The sequence below is a fragment of the Ursus maritimus genome, unplaced genomic scaffold (assembly GCF_017311325.1).
Source record: "Ursus maritimus isolate PB19 unplaced genomic scaffold, ASM1731132v1 scaffold_11, whole genome shotgun sequence".
Classification (NCBI taxonomy): domain Eukaryota; kingdom Metazoa; phylum Chordata; class Mammalia; order Carnivora; family Ursidae; genus Ursus; species Ursus maritimus.
Window position 1 is genome coordinate 3,921,556 of NW_024423453.1, and position 20,791 is coordinate 3,942,346.

Sequence of the window (20,791 nt, forward strand, 5' to 3'; positions counted from 1 at the left end):
GAGTCGCCCTTCCACAGCAGGTGCCGGAGAGGGCTGCGTGGCGGCCCCCCGACGTGGCCAGGCCAGCTCGCGCCTGGCCCGTGGATTTGGTTTGCCACCCCCAGCTCCGGAGTATCAGGAACTTCACTCTTTAAAGCAAGGACGTGTTGTTTTAAAATGTTTTATTACAAAGCTTCTTTTAAAAAATGCTCAGCACGTTAACTCAAACTGGAATGACAAACGTTAGATGGCAGTTTGGGGCAAAGGCTGTGCCTTGTTATTTAAAAAAAAAAATGGGTACATCAATGCTCATTTTAACAACTGGCATAAAATCCCACTAATTGGCTAATAAAAACAGATACAAATACAGAACATTTAAAGTAATAACAATTCAAGTGCTGGGCTTTTTACAACAAGGGGGTGAAAAGGAAAGAAATGAAAATTCACTGCAAACCGGCCTGCTGAAAGTATGGGTTAAGGTTTACCGTTAAACAAAGGAGATCAGAAGGAAAATAAAATGAGATAGGACTGCCAACTGCGGCCAGCAGGGCGGGTCCGGCTGTTCCATTTATTCAGCTCTATCAAACACCTTACAAAGACGGAGAGGCTACTATTTGTTACAAGTAATTCACAGAGAAGCCACTTGTCCGACAAGATACCGCTCAAAAAGGGCGGCTTCTTTTCGTTTTTTATTTCAAACTTTTCCAGATCTTTGAATTTTACTCAAAAGCTCATAGCTAGCAAAATATACAACAAGAAAGTTTAAACTAAAAAGGGAAAATTTAAAAAATTCAAGTTTAAAAAAAAAGCAAACACAAGATTGATCCTTTTGCACTGTTAAATAAAAGCTTTAGGAGAAAGGAGGAGGGGGAAAAAATGAAGACAGAAACAAAGAGGGATCTCTTCCCCAAAGTCCCCCACCGGGATGCTGATGGCGGATGTGCCCGCTGCCGGCTCCGGCCGCTCCTGGCAGGCGAACGTAGCCAAGTCACTGTCCTTGCCGAAAGGTTACAGGTATGGACGCAAGACGCTCTGGGAAGTGCACGCGGAGAGGAGGGAGGAGCGGCTCGGCCTGCTAGCATTCGCAGGGGCTTTGTACTTCTCGTGGAGGAAACGTTTATGCTTTATGTTGGAACTTGGCTCTTGCAGTAGATGAAAGGGGGTTTGGCAGTGATTGTCTTTACGGACCAGCGTCTCTAGCATCGACCTCAGGGTGAAGGCGGTGTCAGTTCTCCACTGGGGTCGACTGGGCAAGCCCTGGAGACGGTCTGGGTTTTCAACAAGCTTCCATCTCCAGCAGAGGTCCCGGGGTCGCTGCCTTGGCTTTGCACGTTGGGAAGGAGCTTCGTTTTCCACCTCAAGAAGGAACAAATGAAACGTTGTTAATGTGCCGTTGTCACAGGCCTTCAGCCTCTCCGGCACACAGCACGTGTCTTAAGATCTCTGCATGGAACAGTCCGCTTTGTTGATGTGGTGATGGCTAACATGGTAGCCCCATGGTGGCCCCAAATCCTTGGACTGTGTGAGAGAGTAAGTCTTAGCTCACTCACAGTTTGCTTTGGTTCCATGCACATGTGTGTGTGCACGGGGACGGGGGACGTGTTTAATCCTCGGGCGCTGAGAACGGGCTTGGCGCGTGCCGAGCAGGGTTAGGGCCGGCGGCTGTCCAGCGACCCGCAGCTATCCTTAGGGTTAACGCAACTACTCTCGACACTGTCCCTCGAGAGGACTGATGGGAACCGTGAAGAATGATCTATGTACGTAGGCTGCTACTGAAAAAAACAGAACGGGAGCAGATCAGCCACAGAAGGCTGTCGACTGAGGAGGCCTGCAATGCCCATTCCAATTCCTAGTGTCTGTAAAACGAACCTTTCCCTGTTTAGCAGGGACACACCTGCTACAGCACGGGGGCGGGGGGGGGGGCGGGATAGAGCCTTCACACAGGAGAATCAAAGAGCCGAGGAGGACCCTACCTTTGCAAGGACAAGGGAGCAAAGCCTGGGCCAGTGCGGAAGGCACCCCGCGGTCTCTATGTACACGTACTTTTGCAGCACAGGTTTGCAAAGGTTTGGTCCCGGCTGCTCTTCAGAAGAGGAATGGCCTTGCGGCCTGGGCTCGGAGCGCCGGGCAGCTGCAGCCGAGCGCTGTGATCAGAGCGGACTGCTTGGACTGCTTGCCGAGGGAGCCAGAGGTCGTGTGCTGGGATCCCTCCCCGCCCCAGCTGCGGGCTGCCTCTTGGGCGTGAGCCGAGGACCGCGGCCCCCACGCTCTAGCAGGCCAGCGCCTCTGGGGACAGCACCACGCACCTCTGGCTCTCCAAGCTGTCCTGTCCTTCCCTCCCGCTTTCCTGAACTGAGCAGTCACGTGATCACTAGACCAACCTGCCTGTCCAGAGTGGCGGTTTACTGCACGGATACTGTGCGCGTCCCTGGGAAGGATCTCTGCATCTCTTAATAAAGCCATTTCTTCCTACAGCCTCCCGTCTTCCCACTGTTATCTCATTATTTCAGCGTCCTCTTACAAATCCTAATAGCATGACTAGGATTAAAATAAATTGGCAAAGAATTTGTCTATCACACAAGACAGACCAAACGTGGTTGCTTCTTTAAAATACAGGACCATCAGGGCCAACCAAGGCTCACCTCCAAATGGGAAAACCGGGGGCCTTACAGAGTTGCTTTAGAGATATAAAACAGGTCAAATCAAAATTCTTTTCAAGAAACCACAGGCATGAGGCTCCGGAGACTGGAGACTTCCCACATCTAAGGCTTCACTGGGGGGCTGTGGCCGGGCCGGGCCAGGCGAGCCCCAGCGCAGCCCAACCCACCAGTGAGGTCGGTGCAATCAAAGGCGGCAATTACGACTCCCGCTTCAAAGGCAGCACGGCGAGGCCCGGCTTACACATGGGAAGGCTTGGGCTCCCTCTGCCAGCAGTCACTGCGTGGCCCAGTCGTAGAGGGGTTTGGAGGTGGCATAAGACACGCCCGCTGCCACCCGCCCCTACCATCCAGCTGCAACCTGTGAAGTTCTCTTGGACCAAGCTCCAACCTTGACAAAAATATTCCACCAGCCAAATGGAACCTGGAACTCAAATGGGCAGAGTCACCTATGAAGAGCCCAAGCAGTAAAGGGGAAGCTGAAGACGACTTCATGAATGGATCTGTTTCTGGGAGGAAATCAGCACTAACTCCGAGGCATTAGCAATGTCTAGGCCTTGATGCCAAAGTAGTAAAGGGAGGGCAGGGGGAGATTCCTTCTCCGTAAGCTCAAACGTAAGATGCTACTGGAAGCTGTGTGCTTCACCAGTCCCGTCCTGGGGGTCCACAGCCCAGCCCCGCTGCCCCAGGCTGTCCCCCCGCAGGAGAGGCCAAGGAAACAAACCCTTTAGTCAGGCCGAGCTGGAGGAGAGGAGCGTCAGCCCAAGCTGTCTGGGCCGAGCTGGGGGCAGCCGAGCTGGCCTGTAGGAACAACAGGGCAGACCCTACCCCACCCCCTGTATATCAGGGGATCTCCTTTCCTTGTTCAGAAATGCTGAGGAACCCAAAAAGATGGGCTGGAATTCTAGATCCTTCTTTCCTCCCCTCCCAAATGTTACTAGTAAGGAGCAAGAACTTTAAAACGTTTTTAGTTATTACATGAAATTTGAGGAGAGAATATCAGAGGTCAGTTTTGCAAGAGGTGAACAGAGGTAGACTTTAATTGCAGAAGCTGCCTCAGAGCAGCGGCCGCACACCTCACGCCAGCTCCTGGCCTGGGGCAAACTGACAGCGGCCTGCTCCTCCAGGGCGTGAACTCTCCCGTTGCACAACGTCGTGTCTGGGAAGGGGAGAGGCGCGGACTGCTAGAGCGCGACGCCAGCAGGCCCGAGCTCATCTGGCCCTGGCAGCGCAGAGGACACGGAGGCACGGGGTCATTAAATGATCGGTCCAAGGTGGCCCCTAGAGAGTACCCATGCCTCCTGCCTCCCCGCGGGTCACAGCCTCATGACTGTGCTTGTCACTTGGAGGTGGCCTTGTCTGCAGGCTGGTGAGGGAGAAGGGAGAAAAGCCACGGCCGCTGAGCCCTGACGTGCCAGGCGCTAGGACACATACCAGGCACACGCAGTGTCACGTCATCACAACGGCTCCCTGAATTCCTGCCTGTTCACAGATAAGGAAATCGGGGGCCGTGTGAGGTTCAACAACCGGCCTAAGGTCACCCAACCTATGGATGGCAGGATTCGCTTTTCAGCCCTAACATATGCTCTCTGTGCCATATCCTGGAGCTGAATTATCATTCACTTTCTTCTTCTCTCCTGCCTACCTTCCAACCATCCGTCCATCCCCAGTCCACAACCCTGCGGAGGTGGTCCGCACGGAGACCACTGCCCACCCCAAGACACTCCGCCCTGCTAGAAAGCAGGACGCTAAAGAGAACAAGAGGCGTAAGAAGTTAACTCTGAAATTTCAATCTCCTCTGAGATGGAGAGTAGAGCCTACAAAAGCCAACTCCAGCTCCCTGTAAGCGAACACTGCCCGGGTTTTGGAGAAAGGGGAATGATAATGCATGGTGAGCGAGGCTGGCACGGAGTGTCCTTCCTGCAGCTGAGGTCGGCCCCAGTCCCAGCGTCGGAGGCCAGTCTGCCTGCCACAAGGTCTGAAGCGGGCCGATTCCCAGAGCCCGGAGGAAGGGGTTGGAGGAAGGGATCAGTGCGAGGAGGGGTGTTTGGGCCCGTGCTTGATCTAGGTTCTAGAGACGGAGGCAGGGGTACTGAATCCATGCGGTTGCCTCCCCTGGGTTATTCAAAGTGAGTTCTCCCTGAAAGCCGACTTCGGCGATGTTGAGAGCCCTCTGAGGCAGGCCCGGAACCATAACTAACTTGCTCTAGGGGGATTTCTAGCCTCTAGTTACTGTGATCCATTCCCCTTTGTGCCTCCTCTGGGGGCAGGTCCACCAGAGCCTTGCTACTTCTGGAAACAATACAGAACTATCTTGAAGAAGGGGTGGAGTAAGAGAGCCTTAAAACTTCATTTTAGTTCTGTCAACTGAAGTGCTTCAGTAAGACAGTAACTACGTAGGCCCACCTTATCTGCCCATCTCCAAATTCTTTATCCAATTCACATTTCTCTAAGTTCTCCCACACCACAAAGATGCTTTCACCTTCTAAACATGAAGCAACAGGAGCAGCCCATCCTTGCTTTTCTTTTCAAACCCAGATTTTCCCTGTTAAACACCTGTGCGTGTGTGCATGTGTCTGGGTGTCTCAGCACAGGGGGTACGGGGAGGCCCAGCACGTTGTAGGCTCAGAGTGGAGCTCGGAGGACAGCTCGGGGCTGGGGCTGAACACCGGCTCCCTCGGACTACCAGGGCCATCTTACTCAAGGTACTGGAATCTACCAAACCCCAGGTTCATTATCTGCAAAATGGAAATAATAAGTTCCCACCCCTCGTAAAGTGTGTCGAGGGGAAAAAAGGAGATCACGTGTGTGGTGAGTGGCCAAGTGTCCGGGACCCGAAGGGCATAAAGGTTGGTTACTGCAGCTGGAGACTGGGCGTTACAGACAGACCCAGGTGTGTGACCCTGCTGCACACAGCCACATGGCCTGGGACGAGTTCCTGGTGTTTTCTCACCCGGCCTACAGGCCAGAGCTCTACCCTGCCCAGGGCGGCCCCCAGAGCAGCACGAGGTACCCCGGGCAGATCACCCAGGACACGGTATGTGGTCCAGAAATGTCCGTTCCCCTTCGGCTGCTCCAACCTCAACATGTTTGAGGTAGCAAGCACGATTCATGCTATTTATAGTACTGCTGGTGGAAAATTAAGACCAGTAGAGAATTCTGCAAAATCTCTTATGAAACAGAGTATCTCCAGCAACACAGTTGAGAAAAGTAATCCCAAAAGGGCAGCAAAAATTTGTTATATTTTTGAAGAACATACCTAAAATTGTAGAAAGTTTCGGGCTAGTATGAATTACAAACTTAAGCAAAAAGGTGAGCAGTACTGTCCCACTGAAATGCTCTCACTTCCCTCTCATTCTGCCAAAAAGAACAAAGCTCACGGACGGCGTAAAGCAGGATCACCTCAGTTCTAAAGACGGAGAAGAAAGCAAAAAAGCCTCAAGCTAGCACAGTGCTATCAAGACATTCACGCGCAGTCCGGCACATCTGACCCTTCCTTAGGAGAGCCTCTCCCTACCTACCAGCTCAGAGCCCATTTGCTTTTAACTTACAAATTATGCAAATAAGCTTCTTTTCCTGGTTCCTGAACCTACAGAGCAGACCAGAGGGACGTGTTACTTTAGGGGAGGGCAGAGTCCCTGACTGTAACGAAGACACAGAAATTATAAAGAGCGGATTTCTTAAAATTCCCCGTTACGTGGGGTCATTTAGCACGGTGGCAAACAGCACCCATTCCCTGTTAGCCAGACGCTCTGTAGAGAAACAGCACGAAATAGCAAGACTTACTTAATCTGCATGTACTCTGTTGAAAGAGATGGAGGTTGCACTCAAGAGTTAAACAGATGACATGTTTTCATACTTAAAGAAGTAAACCTAGAGTTCTCTGGGAAACCATTATCCAGAAGGGCTCATTTCCTCAACAGTTCCAGATGGCTCACTGAGAAAAACATTCTTTTTAAACCAAATTTGTCCAAAATAATTTTCTTATTCTATAAACTGTTCTTAAGTGCATTGATCTTAATTCAATTTCATGCTCTTTCATGACAATACTAAATAGTGCACGTCTCAAGAGGGTTTAAATGAGCCTCTCCCTCTTATTGTTAATGGCGCACGGTCAGCCTTCGTAGCTAAGGGTCCAATGCCCGGTTTCAGTTTCCCAAGGCAACTTAAACACAATTCTAGCTCTTCTGACCATTAAAGAGGGGAAAGGAAGTGACAGGAAGGACACTGCAGCACAGGAGAGATTTTACGAGCTTTCACCTGTGTCTTCACTAAGGCACGGTGGCCAGAGACCGTCGCCCTGTCTGCTGCTCTAACAGGCCCCAGCCGGCTGCTTCCTGGTGAGCAGTAGCAGACACCTGTTGGGCTGCTCCCTAGCTCCCCTCTTGACTGTCCCCACTCCAATATGCCCACAATGAGAGTGATGTGTCCCAGTAGCGATTTTGTACGGCACGACCGTCCCGTGGCCACAGCTGATTATGGGCTAAGGCCAAAGTGTGACCCATGCTGGGCTGACCGGAGTCCCTTCTCTGGAATTTGAATCCTCTCTTTGGGACACTGACACAAACAATGTGTAAGCTTGGGAGTTCTGGATATGTGGCTCAAAAAACTGAGAAAGTCAGTCTACAGAAGGGAGAAGGACGCAATTTTGGGGGACAGATGTAAGAACAGGAAAAGGCCATCTTCCAGTCCTCTCCTGGGGCCATGCGCACTGTTGTCTTTGGTCCCACAAGATGCCCCCATATCCTGAAAGTGGACTTCCCCATTCTCCTTACTCCAACAGGGGCTGTCTCTTCTTGCCATCAAAGGCTCCCGTCATATGAGTCAATGTAAAGTGTCTGGAGAATAGTTAGAATTTGAAAACCTGCATTCCACACACCAGTTAGTCTAGCCACAGTGTCATCATGCCGCCATTGCTCTCTTCAGGACAACATGCCCCAGCCTGCGCTTCCTGCCAGACGTCTGGATTTTCCTTCCTGAAGGTTCTCACTACAGAGTTCCTAGTAAGAGACGTCGTAATCAAGTGTCATTGCCTTGTGAATTCTCTACAAGGTTTCTACAAATCTGTGACACATTTAGCAAGAATTTGTGGACAAACCTACAAGGAAGGAAGTCACGAGAAGGCCACTGCCTCCGACAGAGAAGGTGCCATGCGGGAGCCTCTCCTGGGCCGCCAAGATCTCTATCTCCTAGGACAGCAACCTGCCAACCCTGACAAGACAAATGCCACACCGGTGGCCGCTTGGCAAAATGTCAGGCGGGAGGTCTTCCGCGCCCCCCCTTGCTGGGCCGGGCCTGCTGCAGGGGAGCATGGGGCCAGCGTGAGCAGGGTGCCGCCTGGGGCCCAGCCATGCCCTGCCACTGCCGCTGTGTCCTACGGGGGTCTTCCCGATCCGACGGCCACCCGCCTCCAGGCCTTCGGCTCCCTTCCTCAGAGCCCGTAACCCCTGCATGTCTCCTGCTTGTTCAGTGACAATTCTAAGTGCTTGACAGACTTGGTGCCTAAGCATGTGAGAAAGAGAAGAAATATGGAAAGCAGGATGTCATTTTTTCACTTTCCCATTTTCAAAGCCTTAATTTTACTTTGAGACTTGGACAAGGCTAAGATTCCTCTGTTTCTGACCTCAGTATTTTGTAAGAGCTGGACGGGTCAACCAGAAGCAGATACCTGGAGGCTTACTGATACCTAATGACTACATCCGCTCTTGTGGCACAGAATTCAGAGCAACGAAGAGGCAGACGCAGCGACCTCACCAGGGTGAACATCAAAAACCGTATGAAACGTTCTTCTCAGTGAGACCACCGAACACAGCCCGCTCCCTGACTCCAACAGGGCACGCGTTCTGGAAGACCTTCTTCAGGCCTCAGTCCCCTGGACAGTGCTCAAGGCGGCCCCAGGTCCCCAGCTCTGAATGAAGAGCTCCTCGGGCTCCCCAGCGTCACCCTTGAACGGGAAATCAGAGTTTTTAGAAGATGTAAATCCAAGCACTGACAACCGACTGCATCCTGTACTGCCCTGGAAGTGACCCCTCCCACGTACCTCCTGGCCCCGGGGAAGTAAAGGCTGGAGTAAAAAACACATTTTTCTCAGTTTATCAAGCAGACAAGTAGCGCTTACCCCAAAGTCAAACACCTATGTTTTTGCAAGTATGTTTGTATGTGGGTGCCTGTGTGTATAACTAAAGGTTTGTATTTTAGGTAGCTCGTTCTTTCTTTTAAACTGGCTCATTGATGTTATATAATCAAAAGAAATATGTTGAGAGACCATGAAGATATCTTTTCAGTCTATGTAATTTTAAGATGGGATTTTTGTATTTGTTTTGTTTAAGTAAATATCAACAAGCCAGTTATGTTTTTAAGTTATACACTTGGGAGTGATAATTCTCTCCAGCTTTTCAAAAACTCTACTTCTTTGCTGCTTTAACTCCTTATAAATCTTGGTTAAGTCAAGAAGAAAGGAAAGTTCAGTGTTTGCTGACGATCTCGGACTTCTGACAAACTCTTGAGATGTTACATATTCCAAATAAACTTCTACTGAGACACTGGAAACTCCCAGCAACTTGATCACTGTTCTATCAAACCCAAGAATTCCCGTCATGACTAGACAGCTCAAGTGTTACTTACTCCAGGAAGCCTTCCTTGATCTCATTCTGATTAGGTACTTCTATTTGAACATAATGCATCCCTCTGCTTTATAGCATAAAATGTACTATTTTATAATTACCTATTTTTATGTCTTTATCTTCTTAAATTGCACGCTGCTCCAGGACAAGTCCATGGACAGAGTGCACTGAGCAAGTGCCCCCAAAGCCTCGTGCAGTTCCTGACTTGCATACGGTTCCCACGGATGTTTGAAGAACCAAGAGAGAAATGACTGGCATTCACAATAGTGGCCTTCCAGGCGGACACCGAAAATGTGTGCGGGCTCCTTCCCCAGGGCCCCGGGCTTCCAGCATTCCGACAGGTGACAAGTTAGTCCTAAAAGCTAAGGATGAACTTGGCTTTCTTGAAAGACCGCACAGCTTGGGAATCTCTAACCTTTAACCGGGAAGAATGTCTTTTACGGAGCCCATTTCTGACGCTCCAAAAGTTGGTGCGGAGTGCTGAGACGAAGCAATGCTCGTTTGTTCCAACCGGACTTCACCAGAGTGGGTATGTTTATGAGCATGGGGGGAGAGACGTACGGAGAGACAGGACCACTGCGCGGTGTACGAGGAACTGTTACGGGCTAGTTTCTATGTTCGGCTGCATGAGGCACCTGCAGTGGTATTTCCCACCCAAAAAATGAAAGCGTTAGATGAAACATGTATCTTTTAAGGAGCAGAAATGCAAGTTTTTGGAGGGTGTTTTTGTTCGCCGAGGAGAGCCTTTCCTTATCAAGTGGGGGTTATTTTCCTTACTGTGACTCGTCCTACACTAGTTCAGAGGAATGAGAATTCTCTAGCCTTTGTGCTACGTGCATGGCCGTCTGAGCTCAAAGAGCTAATGCAAGAGGACTTTTCTCTTAGGACACCAAGACAGTGTTAGGTTTCATTGTGTACGCAGAGAAATAAACCCTCTCACACAATCTCTTTATGTTGGGGTCACGGTATCTTCCCCTCTGGGCATGAGGTTCCATTGGCTCCAGCTCCCGGAGGAGGAGATCGGGAGGGATTTCGCTAATACTCAGCCACTCCCTCCAGAACCGAAACCAGTCGTGGGAGATTCCACTCCCTGCTGTTGGCAGGGTCAGCTCTAATCGAACATTTCATCTGTGGCTGGCTCGTCTCTAAGGCGAAGCCAGCACTAGTGTGGCTGCAGTCTGGCAAACAAGGAACCGTATGCTCACAGCGGTGGAGAATCCAATCCCCAAACCAGAGACAGTGCTTCCGAGGCGCCTGTGCCGGCGGGGAGAAGGGGCGGCAGGAGACGATCTATACTGGAACTGAAGAACAGCCACACTGTCCACATGTCATTTTCCAGATCATACCGGTGCTTACATAGTTCTACGGAACCACTCGCAGAACGAGGACCACAGATCAGTAAATACAAAAGAGACCTGAGTCTCTCTGACGACACTGGGAGGCAGTGCAGACCACGGAAGAGCTAAGCAGCCCAGGAAGTCGGCGCAGACAGCGGGGATCTCAGAGGCCTCAGGACCCAGCTCTTTCACTGCGCGAGGGACCTGAGGTCTCCCGGTTTTAAAGGACCTACCCCAGGCCACGCGTGGTTGGGGAGGGCGGGGAGGGACACCCGAGAGCCTGTGTGGTCTTGTTCCCAGTCTAAGCGCTTTCCGCAGCACAATGCTCGGCTCCCCACGTCTTTCACTGTCTGTCGTTTCTCTGCCGCCTCTCTGTTCCAGAACCATACACAGAATACTCTGTTTTTCAGGGATAACCGGCTGCTACCGATACCACTTTCTCAGAAGGGCCTTTCCTGACCACCCCACCTAAAGCCGACCCCCAAGTCAGCCCCTGTTCTGTTCTTATTACCGCACTCACGCTGTCCTGTTTATGTAGTGACCGCCCGCGGCCAGGTTACCGCCACAACGGCAGAGACTTTCCAGGCCTCACTCGGCACGGCATTTCCAGGTCCTACGACGCGGTCTGGCATCTGTCAGGTGCTCAGTAAGTGCCGGACAGATGCGACAATCAACTACCCTATGCACAGAAGTTCCTGAATTCCCAACACGAAGGGGAGGGGAGACGTCAAGAACCACTCCTAATTCACGGGACGTTGTATGAATGCAGATCAGAGCTCCTCTCCCAGTTCTTATCGGAGGGCTGCCAGTGCTGCTCTCTGAACGGAGGCCAGGGACTTCAAAGGCTGCAGCATCGGCCCAGCCACGGCAGCGAGAGAAGCACTACAGACTCTGATAGAGTGAAGGACACCAACCAACTGGGGCAGCTGTTGAGACCGGGGCGGGGGGGCAGGGAGCACAGGGCGAGACACTTTGTCTTTCTGGGATAGGGTAGAAGGAACACCTTGACTTTCAGGAAAAACTAAGTGACAAAGCACAATGACAGCTGTGACATTAAAAAAAGATGTTTGAGATACGTTATAGGACAAAAATACACTTCGCCTAACCTAGTCTAAAACACTACATAACATTGCTCATTAAGAACACAAAACCAAATGCCAGACTCTGAAGGACAGAAACATGTTTCTGCGTGATCTTTAACGGAAATAGTGCTAAAGATTCTGGAGCAAACAGAAGACAGAGTAAATCAACGGATGTCGGTCCTAAGCATGCTGCACTTGTGAGGGTTTTCCACGGAGACGCAGAGCACGCACCAGCTGCTGTCCATACCTAAGCGTTCAGTAATTAAAAGGACATTCTTTAAAAAAAAAGAATGCAAGAATCAAATACAAAAGCATGTGTACATGCTTGCTACTAGAATTACTTCTGCGATGCAGGGCCTGTGACTGTCCCCTCTGTGTTCCTAATGACCCAGCCAGGAGGCCAGCTCAGAAGAGGTCCTCCATTAGTAGCCATTAAATTGCATTAAACATGGACATCGTCTGTGATACCAGCTTTCAGGTATCTTGTCGGTCATCTGCATGAAGGGAGGGTCCTCTTGTCGCCAGAGAAAAGGCTGCCACTCAGTTTAGAAGAGTTTTGATATCATAAAATTATAATGATGGCATTTTGAAGAACTTGGGCAATCTGAATAAAGATCAGGAAAGTGTCACAGACGAGAGGGCAACTAGGTCTCAGGGAGGGGTGGAGGGAAGAAGGCAGGCATATGTCACACAAACGACCGTAGGTGGTGGGTGTCGCTCCCGTTTCACAGCTGAGGAAAGCGACGAGTGAAAAGCTCAGGCAAACAGCTGACTGAAAATTCCTAACTATCTGGTACCAAAGTGTCTACAGGCTTCTCTGGGAAAGTCCACTGACATTTCAGCACCAAAATGAAGTTGTAAAATATTAGGCAGGGTCGTCTGGTTCCAGCTAAGAACGGAATAAATGATGCAGGCTATGCTGTCTGCCGAGAAACACCGCAGACCTAGCCTAGCCCTCCTTCCTCGGCAGAGGAGACGGGCTCTGCGAGCACGGACGGCATGGGTGGTGGCCGCGGTGGGGGGGGAACTGCTCGTAATCTTGTTTGGAGTGAGAGCAGGACTCCTAAGGGCGAGGATGGAGGCGAGCAAGCAAGACCGAAGGGAGAGCCCAGGAGAGCCGACAGGTGGACAGATACACACTAAGTGGTTTGCACTTTACTTTCCAGACAACAAAAAGCACCCACTGTTTTTAAGTTGGGAGGTGGCACAATCGATTGTATTTTAGCAAATCCCTCTGGGAGCAACACGGAGGATCGACGGGCAGAAAAGCAGCCGGAGGTGGGAAAACTATCCAAAGGCTATTCCAATAATCCAGAGAAAGTCTGAGCCTCTGAGCACGGGCTGTGGCCGTGATGAGAGGAAAGATTCAACCCACACAGGCCACAGAGGACAGACCCGATGGGACCTGGACGTGGGCTGCCGGAGAGGGAGCGGAACAGAGGTAGCCCCTTTGGAAACAGGCTGTCGCTGGGAAAGATGTCAGTGCACTGTGAACTCAAAGCTTAGCTAAACTAAGTCAACTTACGAAGCGAGGCTCCCACCAGGGCTGGTGGCCAATTGGCCACCACCACGGTCACTACAGTAAAACCACAACAGCAACAACTAAACATCACCTGTAAACAGCTGACTGGGATCTAGCCATGGTACCCGTAAAGACAAGAGCCCGACAGCAGGATGCAGTTCATCAAGTCCCCAGGCCAAACTGATTTTTAAATAATAGAAAAAAGTACATCAAGCCCCTCTTTCTCACTAGAAATAGATTACTGTAAGTATCTCCATATCATCTCTACTGAGAAGACGTCTCTACGGAGCAAACACTTCCGAGTCCTGAGCTGGAATGGGTCTGGGCGCCTCACGCGCAGCCCTGGGCTTGCAGAGTTAAGAGGGCACTTTGCTCGCTTTCTCGTTTGTTTCTTCAGCAGGCAGATTTGCGCCTGGTCAGTAAGGAACGGCTGAGAAGAGTCAGGAGAAACGGAAAGAAGGAATATTAAAAGGGCCAAAGGGGAAGGAAGGAAGGAAGAGAAAAACGCATACTAGATTGCAAAAACATAGCCGGTATAAAAACCATCCGATTTTTTTAAAGCACGAATTTGATTTTGGTGGAGTTTCCTCTTTAAAGGAGCAGTGGAATGCATCAGCATGAGCGAGAAGATTCACAAGCAGGTTGCCTCTGTTCATAACTAATGTCAGCAGTAGGACCAGAGGGTCGCTCTTACCATGTTTCAGATGTAGGCGGCTGTCATTCTTGCACCTGTACCTGCAGAAAATTGGGTCTTTAACAAATGTTTATTGAAGAGGTTTTTGTACATTCCAAATACGCGGTAGCTACAACTTCACGTGGGCTCGTTGCTCTACTGTTTGTGGTCCTTATACCAGCCGTTTTATTTGTGCAGTACAAGTAGTGGCCTTACTTTTAATGAAAGAAAAAGGGAAAATAAATAGGACCTCACTGGTCGATGCCTTGAATTAATGTCCAGGAAAGATAAACCCTATTGTCATGTTTTCTATTTTCAGAAAACCCAAACCACAGAAAAGATTCTCAAGGACACATAAGGTGGCATATTATAAACTCAGAATAGGCATTGTTACTGTGAGGAATTGTGCAGACACGAGCACAGCAGACGTGTTACAGAGGATACAGCAACGAAAGCCAAAACAAGACAAAAAGCACCAGTTAACAACCAGGAGTCCAGGGGACAGGGTTTGGCAAAGGAGTTCAGACATACCTTCACACAGTCACATTTAAAAGAAAGGTCTTTTAAACATTTTTAAAGAGTCTCAGGAAGGAAATCAGAGTTGAGAAAATCACAGGTGCTAGTTGCAGAACAAGGTGCAGACTACTTTAAAAGGAGTTTATCTCAAGCAGCAGAACTGACTGCAAGTCCCATGGTGCCTACCTGATGTCGATTCCTGGAGTTTCTCTCTCTTCCTCTTCTTCTTCTTCCCCTGGAAGAGGACGGGCACATGGTCACGTTACAGACCAGACTGTGAGCGCAGGCACGAGTGCGACACGACAGTACAGACCGCAGGCAGGCAGCAAAGAGAAGGGCCTCGCTCTTGCTCTCTCTACCACCTATACCCAGAAACAGAGCGAGAGAGAGACCTTTGTCTCTACCGCTTCCTACTTTACGGCCGGTACTGACAGTGGAAGTGGTCTCCCCCACACGCACTAGGCTGAGGATGTCCTAGGCCTGTGGCCACGGATGCCCACTCAAGCCAAGCCCACTTATGGAGGCATTCTGTTATCCACCCCCACACTTAGACCCACCTCTGGAAGGGTTCATGATAAACCTTCCCTCCTGTCAATTCCACCATGTAATTAAAAATTCACGATAGTAGGTGAAGACCCTTAGCCCCCATGGCACAGGCATGACATCATCAAGGATAGCGGCAGAAAGGTAAGATCGAACCTGAGAAACTGAAAGGTAATTTCAAAGACATTTCTGGCAAATTTGGACCTTACTTCCTAAAACACACAGTAACACGAATACTCATGTGATCTTACACACATCTCAAAATCAACTCCAGCACAGATTTATAATTTTAAGTCCCATTTACAGTGGTCTAATTTTCTATTTTTCTTCATAATTTCCCCCTAAAAAATAATTATAATAGGGCATAGACACAGTACATACTCAGTTTATACGTTTAGTAACTGGCCGACCTGGATTAGGACGGTATTTGTAAATAACTTAACAGAACACATATCACACCCAACAGTTCTATCTTACGTCTGCTGTAATAGTCACATTAACAACAAAACATAAACTATACGATGACATTGAACATACTGTGTGAATATATAAAAGTCCCTATTTTTATGCACCTCAGAATAGTTTCTCTACATGTCACATGACCTGACCGCTGAAGCTTTAAAGCTTTGGAAGGCTGACTTCAACTATCCTCCCAAACAGCAGATATCCGTGACCCTGGGAAATGGCATATCAAAGAGAACGGAGCCGTCTTCAACACTACTATTAAAAGGGCCCTGGGGGGAGGGGAGCGGACAGAGAGAGCGAGCTTCTCAAGGGCTTCCCCTATCTCCCTTTCAAATGGCGTAACTGTGGTTTTCAGAACATGCTATGAGGTTGTTTCATGTGTCACGAACTTCTCCTCACTTTCTCCTCCTAGCTCCCACTTGCCCTTCAACACTCATCTCAAGTGCCAGCTCTTCCAGGAACCTTCTCAGCCCCACTCGCCTCCCATCCCCTATGGTTGGGTCCTTCCCCACCCCACTCTCAGGCAGACCTCACCGCCAGAACCCAACTCCTCCCCGCTGCTGTGAGCAGGCTGTCCCGGAGCCCCTCACCACATGGCCCTCAGCTCCTAAGAGCACGGCCTGCGCATCTCAGCACCTCTGCCACTTCGTGCACGCCCAGCATACGTGACCGTGACCGGGACCTGATGCGTCGGACCGCTGGTGCCTTTGTGAAATAACCTGCATTATATTCTAGGTATGAACCAGTGTTTCAAGAGAACCAACATTTTATGGTAGACAAAAAAAGACCTAAGTAGTTTGGATGTACTGATGTCAGCTTAGACCAAAAACTCATTTGTGTGTGGTAAATACAAAAATATTCTTCATTAAAATTATATGTAATACTGGGGATATTAAGCATTAAATTTTAAAATCTCTAATAATACAAATATCTGGTTGATCTCACCTAAGAAAATGTGTACTGTTGATTTATGAAAACTTCGGTTATAAAAGTTATAAAAAATAAAAATGATAAGAACCGAAGTTATAAAATCTATGATGCTACAGAATAGAGCATTTTAATATTAAATAATTGAGATGAATATTTAATATGATGAGGCTAAGAATAGCGATCTGACACTAACTGCTAAGATACAAGGCATGTATCTTGTTTAGACTCCATTCCTATGCGGTTACTTTAAGAATAATCTCTTTTGCTAAAATGCTATCACTTGATTGACTTCTGTTTGCCTTAATTAATAGGCTTATATTTATTGTTATAAAAATCGTATGTGACAAAGCTGGGTTTTCCCTTCATTCCAGGGGCTTCCACAATCAAGTTACGCAAAACAATTTCCTTTAAAAATTGTGCAGAAGAACATCTTTAAAGGTAAATTCACATTATACTGGCTTTCTTCAAAACTTTGTTCTCCTCTCCCCACATGGAGAAAAGGAGAGGGGGACAGAATATGTGTTTAGCTCTTTTTAAAGTTTTATCCTTTATCTAAGATTCAGAAACAGAAACTTCCCTCAAAGACATTCAACAAGCAATGCTAAATCTATACAAATGCACAGCACAGCTCTTCCATGGGTCAAATCTATCCGGAAAGATGCTAATTATTGCCCAGAGAACAGAAGCACAGCTCAAGGGAGAAAACTCTTGAATTAAAGCAGTCTGCTTAAGAAGGCGCTGGAAAGACTGTGCTAGTCTGCTGCAGAGAAGGCGAGCTGCACAGACTCTGAAAGTCAGGGAGACCCGGGTACAACTGCCATTTAGCCACTACATGGCCTTGGACTAATTACCTAACCTGCCCGACCCCTCCATTTCCCCGATATTGCATTAAAATGCAATAATGCTATTTATGACCCTAAATTATTACAAAGATTAGAAAATACCACAGACAACATTTAAGACAGCTCTTGACAATAGGCATGTGGTAGTTATTGAAACAACCAAGCAGGAGCCCCGAGAGTCCAAGAGCTGCTGCTCCCGAGCCGGCACCCTTGGCTCCTCCTTCCTGTGCCGGAGTTGTGGCCAGAGTTCAGGCTTCAAACCCCGACCAGTAACGACTTTCTTCAGGGCACGTTTCAGGAAACAAATGTGTTCCAAACGTCCTGCTGTTCCATTATATGGGATGTAGGACCTCAGACGTGGGGCCCCACAGGACCATCAACAGCAGTGGTCACACACTAAATTATATGTTGAGTAATGGCGTCGCCCTCACCCTTTTCAAAAGGGACGATTCCACCTAATACTAAGGCTGTCCTAAGTTGGCTTTTCTAATGCCAGGCGCACATGGAACATTGAAAATGATCTTTAAATTTTAAATTAGGAGCTTAAATAGTCAACATTGTTTCTTCCATAAAATATAAAAGTGAAATATATAATTTATAATACACTTTCTCAGTAATAGTCTTTGCTGTATCAAGACGACGTTAGTAAAATCTACAAATTCTAAAGTAATAAAATAATGGGCCCTATAAATGGGGTATTCCAGCCAATCAGTACAACTTAAAAAATATAATACCTACCCCATCTGAATAAAATACATAATAGACATCAAGGTACAGTAACATGAAACAAAAAAATTTTTAAATCCAGCTTTAATTAGTCTGTGGCAAAACAGTCACTTGAATGCATTCTTTTTTTAAGAATTAGATAATATCCTTTCGGAAAGAAATTTGACAGTAAGTATCAAAGAACCTTTATAATGTTTAACTCAATTCCACTACCATGAATCTATCCTACAGAAATAATAGCCCTAAACACAGAAAAAAAATTGTCATGCATCAATATCTTCATTGTAGGATTATTTCCAATTGTAAAAAAAAAAAAAGTAACTTAAATGTCTAAAAAACAAGAAAAAATGGTTAATTGTGACATTCACTCAAAATACTATAATATAGCCATTAAAATTGATGTATAGAAACACTATGCCATAACAGAAAAATGCTTATATATAAGAGCATGACACAAAAGTGTATGTATACACACACACATACACACACTTACATCCAAGTTAAAAAACCATATACGAAGAAAAAATACCTGGAAGATAATGTAACTAGTTATTACTAGTCACCTTTACATGATGAGATTAGGGGCTTTTAATTTTTAAAGATGTACTTATTTGAGAGAGAGAGAAAGAGCACAAGCAGGGGAGGAGGGAGAGGGGCAGAGGGAGACTCAAGCAGACTCCCTGCTGAGCACAGAGCACAATGCAGGGCTTGATCCCACCACTCTGAGACGGTGACCTATGCTGAAATCAAGAGTTGGCTGCTTAGCTGACTGGACCACCCAGATGCCCCGAGATTACAGGCTTTTTAAAAAAATTGTTTTTTTGCCAACATTTTAATGGATTTTTTTGGATTAAAGTTTTACCTAAAAAATGTATTATATAATCAGAGGAAAAAAAATTATGACAGCTCAGAGCTTTCAAAATGCAATATATCCATGAAATCTATTATAAAGTTCATTAACTTCCAAAAATAGGAAATCACACCAGCATTACATATACAATAATCCTCCCTTATCTGTAACTTTGTTTTCCACAGTTTCAGTTACCTTTGGTCAACCAGGGTCTGGAAGCAGACAATCCTCCCCCTGACATGGTGTCAGGAGGTCACCAGCAGCCTAACACAGCATCACAATGCCTACATCAGTCAGTCACCTCACTTCATGTCATCACGTTATCATCTCACAGCATCACAAAGAGAGAGGTGAGTACAGTACCATAAGATATTTTGAGAGAGACAGACTACATTGACATAACTTTTAGTACAGTATATCGTTATGACTGTTACGCTTAGGGTGTCCACTTTATAGACTTTATCATAGGTATGTACGAACAGGAAAAAACAGTACATAGAGGGTTCAGTACTATGGCTGGTTTCAGGACTCCATTGGGAGTCCTGAATGAGGGAGGATGGGGGAAGCTACTGTCCTCTAAAGCAGAAAAGTAACAGAAAGAGGGCGCCTGGGTGGCTCAGTCGGTTAAGTGTCTGCCTTCGGCTCAGGTCATGATCCCGGGGTCCTGAGATTGAGCCCCACCTTGGGCTCCCTGCTCAGCAGGGAGTCTGCTTCTCCCTGTCCTTCTACCTGACACACCCCCTGCTGTTAAAGAAATAAATAAAATCTTAACTAAAATAAAACAAAACAAAACAAAACAAAAGTAACAGAAAGAAAGACTGAGTGAGAGCGGAGAGCTGCCGGGACGCAGAAGGAGCTTACGTAATTGTCTCTCGCGGACCAGCCTGGATAGAGCTGCATATGCAGCTGTCTTTCCTTCCGGGCTAATTCATAGTATTTCGCCTGCTCTTCACGGGAGAGGGCATGCCACTAAAACAGGCAGAGGGAGGAAAACAAGTCAAATCCAAGTCCGCAGAAGAGCAACAATATTACAGACTTCATGTTTCAAACAGTAAAGAATGAAAATATTAAGCACTTAAGCACGGACTTATTTCTAAACGCAGAGGAGCGAGCGCCGCAGAAATCCCCTCGGAGCCTGGCAGCGAGAGTGAAGCTCCGACTTCGGTCTCTGTCCTGTTCTCCCATATCGCATGAAACACGTCAAAGGCAATTAAATACCCGAAGTAAAATGATCTGTCACCCACCCTTGCTCTTTTCCAGTAGAAATTTGAAAGAACTTTCGCTGGTGAACCTCAACACCCAACGTAGTGCTTTTTCAGTCTGTACCATATTCTGATATTCGAGACCAAGTACCATTTTTTTATGCAAAATGGGATCATTTCCAGATGTCTTTTCCATACAGATGCGTCCTCACCTCACATGGACAGTCTCCCACTCTGTCACATGAAGAGTCTGACACCTTCTTCCTATGATGCTGTCTATAAAGCAAGACCTCAGGTCAGTCTGTCTCAGTCCCATACGCTCCCCTCACGCTGCGTGTCTAGAGGGAGCACACCGACAACACTGTCTGATCACACGTGCACTCTTTATGGCTGTGGTTTTTAGCTTCCTTCGGATGGAAAGCAAGGAACATGGTCTCGGTTTATTTTGCCATCTAGAATCTGGGCCTGTAGTATGTAATCTGGAGAATGCAGTGGCTGATACCCTGCGAACTTTCCATTTCCCTTTTAATAACGGACACAAATTATGTCCCATATACAGCAAAATGGCTTATGTACGCGAGGCATCCATTTGGGAATTTAAGCAGCTTACATTTGCACATTGTTTTGCATAGGTTTGCACAGGACTCGCTCTAGGTGCCCTAACAGGCAGTTTTCAAGTATTTTCCCCACTTCTTCAATGCTAGGATCTGCCAGTGGAACCTTCCAGGAGAACTAGCCGGACTCTGGGGGACCAACTAGCCAGAGGGGTTGGCACGGAGGCCCAGCCATGGGAGGGGCAGACCTGACCCACACCACACGAACTCCCACACTCTACTCTGGGTCA

At 47.9% G+C, this 20,791-nt stretch overlaps 1 protein-coding gene across 6 annotated transcripts in view; it reads right to left on the reverse strand.

Moving 5' to 3' along the window:
• Nucleotides 1–144: 144 nt before the first annotated feature.
• LEF1 (lymphoid enhancer binding factor 1) overlaps nucleotides 145–20,791 on the reverse strand; it is a 116,576-nt gene continuing 95,929 nt past the window's right edge. For 3 of the 6 annotated variants that reach the window (XM_008689412.2, XM_008689409.2, XM_040626220.1), the window contains 4 exons: nucleotides 19,607–19,714; nucleotides 14,576–14,624; nucleotides 13,895–13,935; nucleotides 145–1,335 (listed from right to left, as the gene is read on the reverse strand). In XM_008689412.2, the coding sequence (XP_008687634.1) occupies nucleotides 13,901–13,935; nucleotides 14,576–14,624; nucleotides 19,607–19,714 (192 nt within the window). In that variant the 3' untranslated portion in view covers nucleotides 145–1,335; nucleotides 13,895–13,900. The remainder of the gene's footprint in view (nucleotides 1,336–13,894; nucleotides 13,936–14,575; nucleotides 14,625–19,606; nucleotides 19,715–20,791) is intronic. The other 3 variants (XM_008689410.2, XM_008689408.2, XM_040626219.1) reach the window with 1 other exon arrangement.